Raw genomic sequence first — 12404 nt, 5'->3', positions numbered from 1 at the left:
GACAAGATGCTCGTCCCATGAGCCGGTTATTGGGCTGACAAGGTCACTAACAGTTTCAAGCAAGCAGGCTCCGCGGGGTGTAACCATTTTCCTCGACCACGGCCTGGGCAGCCATGGGTCGGACCAGATCCGCACCTGATTGCCCTCCCCAATCCGCCACAAGTACCCTTCCTTGAACAGTTGCAGTCCATGAAGAAGGCTTCTCCAAGAATAAGATATGCCATCCTTGGGCATGGCATCTAACACATGGGTATGGGGGAAGTACCGAGCCTTCAGAATCTGTGCACAAAGTGACTCCGGGTTTTGGATCAACCTCCATATCTGCCGTGACAACATCGCTATATTGAAGCTATGCGTATCCCTAAAGCCGAGGCCTCCTTGTGCTTTGGACTTAGTAAGCTTGTCCCAACTGATCCAGTGCAACGTATTCTCCTTCTCTTGCTGGCTCCACCAATATTTCCCCATAAGCGAGCTCAACTCCTGACAAAAAGATTTAGTGAGATAGAAGCATGACATGGCGAAGGTGGGAATGGCCTGCGCAACTGCTTTCACCAGGGTCTCCTTCCCCACTTTCGCTATTAGCCTCTCCTGCCAACCATACACCTTCCCCGCCATAGATCCTTTAATGTAAGCGAAGGTTTTCTTCTTTGATTTTCCCACATGTACCGGGAGGCCAAGATACTTCTCGTTCCAGTTCTCACTCTGAATTTGAATGGTCTGTTTAACCAAAGTCCATGTCTCCGCCGGCGTGTTTGGGCTGAACATTACAGCCAACTTTTCAGTGTTGATACACCGTCCCGAACACAGTTCATACAGCTCAAGAACGTCTCGCAGCGCTGTGGCTTCCTCCGAACAAGCTTTCATTAGGAGCATGGAATCGTCTGCGAAGAGTAGATGAGACACAGCTGGAGCATTTGTGCAAATCTTCACCCCGGTAATGCGCCCCCTCCTTTGGGCATCATGAAGAAGAGCCGAAAGTCCCTCAGCACATATGACAAAAAGGTATAGCGATATAGGATCGCCTTGTCGCAAACCACAAGCTGGACTAAATTGTTGGGACAACACGCCGTTCACCTTCACCTGGTATTTAACCGAGGTGACACACTTCATGATCAGCTCCACCCAGCGTTGTATGAATCCCATCTTGCCCATCATAGCAGCCAAAAAACTCTATTCGACACGATCATATGACTTACTCATATCCTCCTTAACTGTCGCAAACCCCTCTTTTCCCTTTCTTTTTCCCAACAGAAAGTGCGATATCTCATACGCAATGAGGACATTATCCGTGATCAATCTACCCGGCACAAACGCACTTTGGTTGTCGGAGATTATATCAGGTAAGATGATCTTCAGTCTGTTGGCTAAAACCTTAGACACGAGCTTGTAAATCACATTGCACAAACTGATTGGGCGAAGATCTTTGATTCTGGATGGCTCTTTGACCTTCGGAATAAGCACAACGATCATATCATTACAGCCCTCGGGGATTGGCCCCCCGTTTAAAACTACAAGGACCTCATCCACAACTCGATCCCCCATAAAATACCAATGCTTTTTATACACGATGGACGGCATCCCATCCGGGCCTGGCTGCATGTGGGCCTTTGCATGCATTAACAAGTCGCCGACTGGGTTCCGATCGGGACTGCCGGCGCTAAAATTACAGGAAACCGGCGGAAAAAGTGATCCTGAGGGCGTGAGTGGAGATTTTTTTCACCGCCGGCGGTGCAAAAGTGAGAGAAAAGGGCCTCTTGGGGGGGGACTAGTGGAGATACTCTAAGCGTAGATTTTCAAGGACGACTGAACCGGAGAAGAAGAAGAAGAATGGCACGGCAAAGCGCGAACAAGTTTAGTTGGAGACCAGAAACGTGTGAATTGCGGTTTTGTATGTCGCCAACCGAGCCACGTTTGCGCCACGTCAACACTGGCAAACCCCAATCACTCCTCACTGAAGACGCGGCCGGTCAAAGCCGTCGCGAGCTCGCAAGCTCCCCCCCCTCCGCCGCGCGTGTCTTCTTCTCCCCGACGCCACCCACTTCCGCCGCCGCCACCACCACCACGACGACGAACATCAGCCCCTCTCTCTCCGCCATGGCCACCCGTCTCCTCCTCCTCCTCATCGCCACCCTCCTATTCTCCACCCCCTCCCCCGCCGCCGCCTCGCCGCACATCTCCGCCGTCATCTCCCAGTCCGGCCTCGACTTCGCCAAGGACCTGCTCGTGCCCCGAGCCGCCGACACCCTCGCGCAGCTGAGCGTCCCCGACATCGAGCGGTCCGTGAGCATCCCCATCATCGGCGCCGTCCGCACGGTCGCCTCCCGCATCGTGCTCGGCGGCGTGGCAGTCGCCAACTCCACCGTCGCCGCCGGGGACACGGGGGTCGTGGTGGCCGCGTCCCTGTCCAGCGTCAACCTCACCATGGAGTGGAGCTACTCGTACAGCTCCTGGTTCGTCGAGATCTCTGACAGTGGGAATGCTTCGATTCAGGTAATGCGACCGACGGGCTTCAGGCATTAGATTGGTTCATGAGGTGTTAATAATGCTCAGAAGTATAAGTAATCGCATCCTCAAGAATAGACGTGAACTTAGTTATCTGAGAACTAATTCATATATACATGGGCTGTAATGAAATTTTCATCTCTTCAGTAAGTACATGGGTGTCTATGTGTATTATTCAGTAGTACAAAGTATTTTATGGGCTAATGATATTTTGCCTACCTATTAGTGCAGCATGATTGTTTTACATAAGCTTCAATCGAAACAATACTCATAGCTTGGCTACCTATTGATAGCAGCATGATTTTCTACTTAGGCTTCAATTTGGTCAGCCTGCGCGGTTGATCAGATCAGCATATGGCATTTTAGCACAGTGTGGTTTGTGAGCTTACGATTTAGAATCTAACTCGTAAAAATTCATAGGAATTAAATGTGGCTATACACCTAGACAGAAGCAAGCAACTAAACAGCATTTCAGTAACTTAGAATGTCATATGTGTTAAAAATCATTTTGATCTGATGATAAGCTTGTTGTTCATTTGGACAAGGACAAAAGTGAGTTACTTTTATTTGGACAAGCAACTAATTACCTGGATTCACATTGCATGCTTTTTTTTGCAAACAATTGCAGCTTTATGTATGTAAGTTTTACATTTACTTGGAAGTGTTCTTAGCATGTCAGACCTTACACCTTTGTTTTTGTTCATTGTGGTGCGACATATGTGATAGTTACACATCCTTTACCTTTTTAACTTTTTAGTAGTAGACTTGACATGTATATGGAAGAAGGTACAAGGTGTATTCATGAATCCTTTTCACGAAGGTTGAAGGAATGGACGTTGGGGTTTCCATGGGTCTGAAGAATGAAAATGGATCGCTCAAACTATTTGTTATGGAATGTGGCTGTTATATGAAAGACTTGGACATAACACTGAATGGAGGATCCTCTTGGTTTTATCAAGGGTACGTGGTTCACAATTCCATATTTGTGAATACTTTCTCAACTCTTTGAGCAGGGTTTTTCTATATAAAATTCTTGTGTATATATCTGAAGTGAACTAGGGTTTTCTTTTCAAACGAATTTTAGTGAGATGTTATTCAACCCACATCAGTTGATGTATCCTCTTACTTTTTGTAGATTCATAGACGCTTTTAGCAATCATATCAGATCATCTGTGGAAAATGCGATTACGAACAAAATAGTGGAGGGTGCATCGAAGCTCGACCTTTTCCTAGGAGGTCTTCCAAAGGAAATTTATGTTGATAGAGTTGCTGCTATGAATGTGACATTTATTAATGACCCACGCTTCAGTAGTTCTTCTGTTGAGTTTGATATAGATGGACTATTTATTCCATCTGATAAAGCTGCTCCTCAGAGTGACATGCATTTTGGTGATACCAAACTTGCACAACCTCTTGGCAGCTCTTCAAACATGCTGTGGATTTCATTGGACGAAGATGTTTTCAACTCTGTTTCAGCTCTCTACTTCAAGGTATACTATGACTATTTATCATTGTAAACTTGTTCTTTTTCTCTTCATCTTTCAAAAGAATAAAATTCTTATCGACTACTTACCAATGAGCCTATTCTGATTGACGTGATTACTTTTGTCACTCAGGCTGGTTTACTACAATATATGGTAGACAAGGTTTCCGATCAGTTTCTTTTGAACACTGCTAGCTGGAGGTTTTTGATTCCAAGGTTGTACCGTAAATATCCAAACAAGGATATGCTGCTGAACATTTCTGCTATATCACCTCCCTCTGTGAGGATTAATGTGGGTAGAATTGATACCACAGTGGACTTAGATGTCATAGTAAATGTATTGGGTTCTGATGATATAGTTCCAGTTGCATGCATATCACTGGTGAGTTTTTTTCTTCTTCACTGATTTTGTGTGTTCCTATCCTAGTTGTTCAATTTATGAAAGGTCCATTGGGGTGAACTGACAATTCATATGCACCATCTGGTGGTATTAAAGTACAGTACCTTTCTATGTTGCTTCAGGCTCTTTTTTTCGAGAAAACGCAAATGGCCTTTGCGTTTCATTGCATTGAAAAGGGGGGGTATTTACATCCTCCTAGGAGGCGGTTTGTTCATACAGACAACAGAGGCTCAGTGCACGTCCCAGGATGATGGCAAAACGACCCTGAGCCCCTGAGCTCCAGCCTTTGCCCAACATCTGGTCTCGTCTTTGATCCTGTCTACAAGCTCGTTTAGCGATGGGTTCACATGGTCGAAAACACACGCATTTCTATGCTTCCAGACCATCCATGGCACCAAAAGTGCCACAGATTTGAGCGCCTTGCGGAGCGTTGGCGGTGTGGATTCCTTTGCGCGCAGCCACCAATCCATGAGCGAGCCGTCGTGCTCGGGCGCCGGCGCCGGCAAACGCAGCCAAGATAAGACCTCCTGCCATGTCTGCTTAGTGAATGGACATGTGAGCATCAGATGCCCGATCGTCTCCGGTTCCTGATCGCACAGAAGGCACCGCGGGTGATGTTGCAGGCCACGGCGTGCGAGTCTCTCCGCGGTCCAGCAGCGATCTTGACATGCCAGCCAGTGGAAGAACTTCACCTTGGGCGGTGCCCAGCTCCTCCAGATGAGCTTCCAGGAGTGGCAGCCCGTCGCACCCTGGAAAGTTGCCCGGTAGCAAGACTGGGCGGTGTAGACGCCGCTGGCTGTCCAGCTCCAGAGCAGCCTGTCCGGCTCATTGGACAGCTCGACATGTTGCACTAAGTGCCAGAGCTGAAGGTACTGTCCAATCTCTGGGAGGCCTAGCAGGCCGTGGATGTCACGCGCCCAACTATTGCCGGCCAGGGCCTCCGCCATCGTTCTAGATTTTTGCCTTTGCTTGGGGATGCACTTGAGAAGCCTAGGCGCAAGCTCGCGGACGGATTGGCCGCCCAGCCAGCGATCCTCCCAGAACAGGGCTGTCCTGCCGTCTCCAATGGCCATGGTCGTGGAGGCGTAAAAGAGCGCGCGCTCCTCCGTCGTAAATTGCATGTCCAGCCCCTGCCAGGCTCGATTAGTGTCCGTGCGCGTGAGCCATAGCCAGCGCAGCCGAAGCGATAGCCCCGTGCGCTCGAGGTCCCGTATGCCAAGGCCGCCATATTCCAGCGGCCGGCAAACCTTACGCCAGTTGACGTGGCAGTGTCCACCGTGGGCATCCGCACGGCCGGCCCATGCTTCAGGCTCTCAATATTTCAAATCTCACATGATCAAACTGAACTAAAGTAAACTTTGCTGTTTGATATGCTCAACAATCAACATTCCATTCAATGATTTACTGTTATTGTGTACTGGATAATTGGAAGTTTGTATCTCCATGAAAACATATGCATCTTTCTCAATCTCTTACTGTTATTCTTATTGTAATTACATATTGCTTTTTCAGTCAGTTGCTGTCTCTGGACATGCAAGTGTTTCTGGGAATAATCTTGTTGGAAAGATTGAGTTAAATTATTTCTCGTTCGACTTGAAGTGGAGCGACATTGGCAAACTTCATACTGGTATAGTGCAGGTAATTTTTGCCTCGGCATTTTCAGTTTTTTTGTCTCCCGGTGGTAGGGGCCTTTAATTGCACCCAAATGCACCTTTAGTAAGATGTAGCAGGGGAGATTCCTATCTAAATGCTAGCACTGAGATGAGCTGGGAAATTGCTACCTCAAATCTAGTAAGATATCTGGCATTTTTATGAAAGGTTATGTGATGCTAAGTAATTGAAGGAACACCATTTTATAACAGAAAATGCCTTCAGAGATGTCCTTAAACCTGACGCGACAAGAAAAACCAATGGTTACTAATGGAGCCGCACTCATATTTCATTATACCTAGTTTTACTTTACTTATTTGAAGATCGTTTCTTTCCTTCTGGAGTTCTGATACTCTGAACTGATGCTAATCCTGTTAAATTGTCAGAGTCTGATACGTATCGTCCTGAAAAATTTGTTCGTGCCCTACGTGAACTCGTATCTTGGACAAGGTTTCCCGTTGCCTATCATCAAGGGCTTCGTCATCAGAGATGCGTATATCCTCACTTCATACTCAAGCATAATCGTTAGCTCTGATGTTTCCTTCATCGAACCAATGAATAGATCTGGAATAAAGCAGGTCGTTGGATCAGTCAACAAAGATCCGGCAGTCACCATGAAACAATTAGTATAAACTAATGTACGTTGTGGAGCTATTTCATTAATTGTATCTGTTGTAGTCTGGCATCGGTTGTATAAACAATTAGTATAAACTAAGGTCCGGCATCGGTTGTAGTCTGTAAAGGTTGTAGTCTGTAAATAATCACCCCTTGATGAAAATCTGTAAATAACCACAGCTGTAACTTTGTAAATGTAAATATTTCCATGAATCTGGTATGTGACAACAGTCTGAACCTGCTGTAACACTAGGTTTTATACTGGAGAATTAGTTGATGGTTTCTACTCTTGATGTATCTGCAGTTCTTCCATTTGGACAGGCATCATACGTACTCCCTCCGTTCGGAATTACTTGTCTCGGAAATGAATGTATCTAGAACTAAAATACATCTAGATACATCCATTTCTGCGACAAGTAATTCCGAACGGAGGGAGTAGCTGTTTGTGATCGTAATGTCGTTCCGTCAACTATAATACGATCCAAAGTCCCAGTACAATTGACAAAGATAATGAGAAATAGATAACGTATACATATACAAATAGATAGTTTGTTTTGATACAAAACAACTAGGTGCGATTACTCAACGCCCTGATTGCAGATTTGTCACAGCTTTCTTCTCGATGCTGAAATACTGATCACTGACAATCGTCGAGTGGGCCATTGCCGAGGGTTCCCCAAGTAAGCTTTCCATCTCTTCAGGGTTCTGTTGCACCCATGGATGATGCATCACCTTCCTCAGCCTATCGAGCTTCTCTGCGACTTCCTTCATTGAGGGTCTGTTCTCACCGGACATCTCCAAACAATGCTTTGCCAGCTCCACGATCTCTTCAAGAATCTCCATGCTGTCCTCGCCCTTGATCCCATCATCCAAGATAACCTCAAGCCTATTCTCTTTCATCGCAGACATAAACATGATCGATAGGCTCTTCTCCTGCCCAAGGGCATCGAGATTAAATGGCTTCTTGCATGTGAGCAGCTCCAGAAGAACAACACCAAAGCTGTACACGTCACTCTTGTCTGTCAACTGACATGTTTGCATGTATTCCGGGTCGAGGTACCCACAAGTTCCTTGCACCAGTGTGACAAACTGTGACTCGTCGGTTGGTGCAAGGATGGAGGCGCCAAAGTCGGAGACTTTAGCTTTGTGGTTATCGTCGAGAAGGATGTTGGAAGATTTAACATCACCATGGAGGATCGGAGTCGAAGCCCCCGAATGCAGGTAGGAGAGTGCCTCGGCAGAGTCATGAGCGATGCCCAAGCGAGTGGCCAAGGATATGCGCCAGCCATGGTTGCCGTGGATGAGGTCAAAGAGCGTGCCATTTGGGACGAACTCGTACACCAGCATGGGGACTTCCACCTCCAGGCAACATCCGAGGAGCTTCACCACATTTCTATGGTTGATCTGGGCCAGTATCAGCATTTCTTTCCCGAACTCTTTCTTGTGTTGCTCGTCAATCGTCATGCATCTCTTGACTGCTACTTCAACATTACTCTTGAGAAGCCCCTTGTAGACAGTTCCATGGCCTCCCCGACCAATGACTTGTTTTTCACTGAACCTGTTTGTGGCTTGCTGCAATTCTTCTTCTGAGAAGATTTTGAATGCATTGCATTGCTGTGACTTCATCTCTTCAAATAATATCGTGCCACCATGCTGCCGAAAGTAGGCCAGTTTCATATTCCGTAGCTTTCTTCTCTCTTGGATCAAGCATGCACAGGCTACAACAATCACAAGGACAACAAGTCCCACACTTGCACCTACACGAGGTAGTTGTTCAACAATGAATTAATTTCCATGAGTAGTGACCACTTAAAAGTATTATGTATTGTTGAAGAGAAATTGAAAAGCATCAATTACTCCCACCTCTGGCACATGTATATCGTTTTGAATATACACACATGACCATTTTGGTCATCATAATTAATGCTGTTACACAATCCCGGGTCCGCTACACCAGCGTTTCCGACCCACATGCGTCAACTAGGCCCAACCGGAGAGCAACACCGACTTATGACAGGCCTTGGGCCCTCTCCCCCCCAAAAGACTAGCCTATTAGGAGGGGACACCCCCGCCCTTATAAGTCGTGTTATGTCTCCCCCCACAATCGATGTGGGACTAAACCCAACAATCTCCCCCTCACACATCGGTCATCCATGGGCCCGCTAACATCAGCGTTTCCAGCCCACCAACCATGACCGACCATCCGTGAGTCTACCGAGATTCATTCCGGGCACCTGGGCTCTAATACCAATTGTTACGCAATCCCGGGTCCGCTATCACCAGCGTTTCCAACCCACATGCGTCAACCAGGCCCAACCGGAGAGCAACACCGACTTATGACAGGCCTTGGGCCCTCTCCTCCCAAAAGACTAGCCTATTAGGAGGGGACACCCCCGCCCTTATAAGTCGTGTTATGTCTCCCCCCACAATCGATGTGGGACTAAACCCAACAAATGCAATTTTTTGTATGAAAATATGTTTTTTTCAAATAAAACAACTATGCATTATATTAGTATGTTCTATCTAGTACTATCAATTCTATGTTATCAATGATTCGTAAACTTCTCAGTAGTGATGATCGAACTTTAAAATGTTTGATTGGTAAAAAAAACGATCATATATACTCCCTCCGACCGGAAATACTTGTTGGAAAATGAATATAAATGAATGCATCTAAAACTAAAATACACCTAAATGCATCCATTCCTACGACAAGTATTTCCGGACGGAGGGAGTATTTGCGAACGGAGAGACTAGAAATTGGGCCAAACATGGCTTGCTTCTAAATCTAAAGAAAATGAATAAGGCTATCATGTTGGTACACACGAACTTACCTACAACAGGCATTGCCTGAAAACGGGAAGGCTTTTTTTGAATTGGCACACAAACGCCATTCGTCATATAATTCCCTAGGTAGCATGAGCAGCTGTAGTTTCCCGGCGTGTTCTCGCATATACCGTCGCCGCAAGGATTGACAAGACGCCGGCACTCGTCGATATCTGGAACCAAACAATTGTTTGTAGTTAGAATTGCTAAACAGTGTATACAATTGATTCTTATGGTGAAGTCTCATGTCAATGCACAAGGAAGCAAAAGGGAAGGAACCTACCCCGGCATCCATCCGCGATGTAAGGATTGCCTTCGTACCCCTCAGAGCAATTGCAGCGATAACCTGGCTTGTGGGTGGTGGAATCGACACACACACTGTGGCTGCTGACACATGCGTAGGAACTCGTGTTCTTCTTAGCGTCCTCACAAGCTAATTCTGCTATTTGCCAGTTCAAGACAATGGGAACTTTGCCCTTGTGTGTATCGTAAAACATTGTGGATTTGACATAGCTAGTTTTGAATCTGAAAGCTGCCTTTTCCATCACTGTTATGTAGCTGCAGGTGATGCCTTGTGAAGTCTTTGTGGTGTTGTAGTTTTCGTTGAAATAGCCATTATAATACTGTATGCCTTTCGGGACATCGGCTTGGCAGCAACCGGCGCCAGAACATGTACCATCCTCCAGGGGTGCGCCCTCGCAGGTGGAGACGCAACCTATTACATACTGCACGTGGAAAATGTATATGTGAAGTCTTGAGCCAAACTTACACTACTAGTGAGGGGATAATGTCCTATGTCTTAATTTTATTTTATATTATAACTGGTGGAAGTTCTAGCTGAGACCTTATTGGAATAGCCCGAATGAACTGGAGTTTAACAAGAAGCTGTTTTCTGCAAGGGTGTTTAACAAGAAGTTGTATGGATATCTACACTTGAAGAGAATATGCCACAATTAGAAGATACCCCATGTGTTGCTATGGGAATTGGTTTGGATACATTTCAGTGATATTTGGTTGTATAAACATGAATACTAGGATTAAAAAAAGAAGGCCAAAAGTAAAAATACATATAATTATTGTATACTTATGAAGTATCTATTGAATATGACTAGCAAAATATAACTAAAATACACATAATATCCATTTAATTATAAATTATTTATTAAATATGGCTAGCAAAATATAATTAAATTATATATAATTCTTGAATAATTATAAATTATTTATTGAATATAAGTATCGTAAACTAATGAAATGTATATGGTATGATTATAAATTATTTATTGAATATAAGTGGCATAATATAATTAAAATATTTGATTCTTTTTCCATGGTTGCATGTTGAGGTGACCCTTTTTCCATGCATGATTGGATGCAATATATTTTAGTGATATTTGATTATATAAACATGAATATTTGGATAGATGCTATAAGGCTAAAAGTAAAAAATAACATGCAATTGATTATTCTATAATTATAAGTATTTATTGAATATAAGTAGCATAATATAATTGTACATATAATTATTGTATAATTATAAAGTATTCATTTAATATAAGGAATACTATGCTCTTATATTATGGGACGGATGGAGTATAATATAATTTAAATATCTGAGCCTTTTTGCATGCATGGTTGCTTGTTGAGATGAGCCTTTTTCCATGCATGATTGGATATTCAGGTGGCCTAGTTGTACGATTGAGATAAATATGTTAGTGGGATAAACTACTTAGTTTTTATTTTAGTTACCGCGAGAACAACTAAAATTCGACTGCAGAAGAAGCCAATAGCTGAAAGTGTTCAGTTTATTGAAGGGAAACCGGATGAGAACGTGTACAAAGGACACACCACACCTATCTAAACTAGGTCTAAAGCACTACAAGATATACAAAAGCACCAAGAGGCCTATCAAACACAATAGAAACAGAAACTACAACGTCGATAATAGTGGTTGCCATATATTTCAATGATATTTGGTTACAAAAACATGAATATTTCCATTAATAACATAGCTGAAAAGTAAAAATACATATAATAAATTATTCTATAATTATATAGTACTTATTGAATATAATAGCATAATATAATTAAAATGCATATAATTATTAAGTATTTATTGAATTAAGTAGCATAATCTAATTAAAGCATTTGAACCTTTTGGCATACATAGTTGCATGTTGTGGTAGGTCTTTTCTCATGCATGATTGTATGTTAAGCTGACATAGTTGCATGTTGAGAAAAATATGTTAGTGGGGATCTAGACGATACCTCGCACGCTGTTGCAGATCTTTTTTGTAATATATTTCAATCAAAACTGAAAATACAAATTATTTGCTTGTTTGATTATTGTTAATAAACATAAATATTATAATAGAAAATTATCGTGCATGTTTGCATTTTGAGGTGACATTTTTTTCCTATGTATTGCTGCATGTTGAGGTGGGCCTTTCGGAAAAGTAGAGACTGCATCCAACTTCGGTGCACCCACTGAGTGAATAGTAAATTTAAAAAAATAGAAAAAAGAATCAAAAAATTCTGAAACTTCGTGGATGTTTTAGGAGCTTGCAAAGTTTGGTCACCAAAAAACATCAAATGATCTCCATACAAAATGAAATACAAATGATGCCCTGCACCCAAGTTACTGTTCACATGTTTTCAACAAATTCTTTTTGTACAGAGCTCCTCGGATGTTATTTCACCACCAAATTTTGCAAGCACCTAAAACATTTGGTTATAATCACATCCATAAAATTTCAGATTTTAAAAAATGTTTTGCTAAGTTTTTAATCATGGGTGCACCAGGGGTGCAATATGCGTGGGTGCACAAAAACCACACTCGGGCCTTTTATACATGTTGAGAAATATGTTAGTCGAGGCTAACTATTTAGATATAGAATATATAATTTTTTTCCAACCTCTTCTATGCAA

General features: G+C 43.5%; 2 protein-coding genes across 3 annotated transcripts in view; one reads left to right on the top strand and one right to left on the bottom strand.

Annotated features, from left to right (window-relative positions):
- The first annotated feature begins 1941 nt into the window (after nt 1-1941).
- On the top strand, nt 1942-10111 carry LOC119310757 (putative BPI/LBP family protein At1g04970). Of its 2 annotated transcripts, none has more exons than XM_037586391.1 (6): nt 1942-2490; nt 3323-3462; nt 3638-3992; nt 4119-4367; nt 5898-6023; nt 10074-10111. In XM_037586391.1, exons 1-6 carry the CDS (start codon nt 2095-2097, stop codon nt 10086-10088), a joined length of 1281 nt encoding a protein of 426 aa, XP_037442288.1. In that variant the 5' UTR covers nt 1942-2094; the 3' UTR covers nt 10089-10111. The 2 variants fall into 2 exon arrangements, with proteins under 2 accessions (XP_037442288.1, XP_037442287.1); XM_037586390.1 differs by lacking the exon at nt 10074-10111 and adding an exon at nt 6422-6936.
- LOC119310756 (putative wall-associated receptor kinase-like 16) overlaps nt 7233-12404 on the bottom strand; it is a 7110-nt gene continuing 1938 nt past the window's right edge. The window contains exons 2-4 of the mRNA XM_037586389.1: nt 9760-10201; nt 9485-9649; nt 7233-8407 (exon numbers count right to left, since the gene is read on the bottom strand). Coding sequence (XP_037442286.1) covers nt 7233-8407; nt 9485-9649; nt 9760-10201 — 1782 coding nt within the window. The remainder of the gene's footprint in view (nt 8408-9484; nt 9650-9759; nt 10202-12404) is intronic.

The sequence above is a fragment of the Triticum dicoccoides genome, chromosome 5B (assembly GCF_002162155.2).
Source record: "Triticum dicoccoides isolate Atlit2015 ecotype Zavitan chromosome 5B, WEW_v2.0, whole genome shotgun sequence".
NCBI lineage: Eukaryota > Viridiplantae > Streptophyta > Magnoliopsida > Poales > Poaceae > Triticum > Triticum dicoccoides.
Note: the sequence above shows the minus strand (reverse complement) of the source record. Positions and strands in the feature narration are given on the sequence as shown.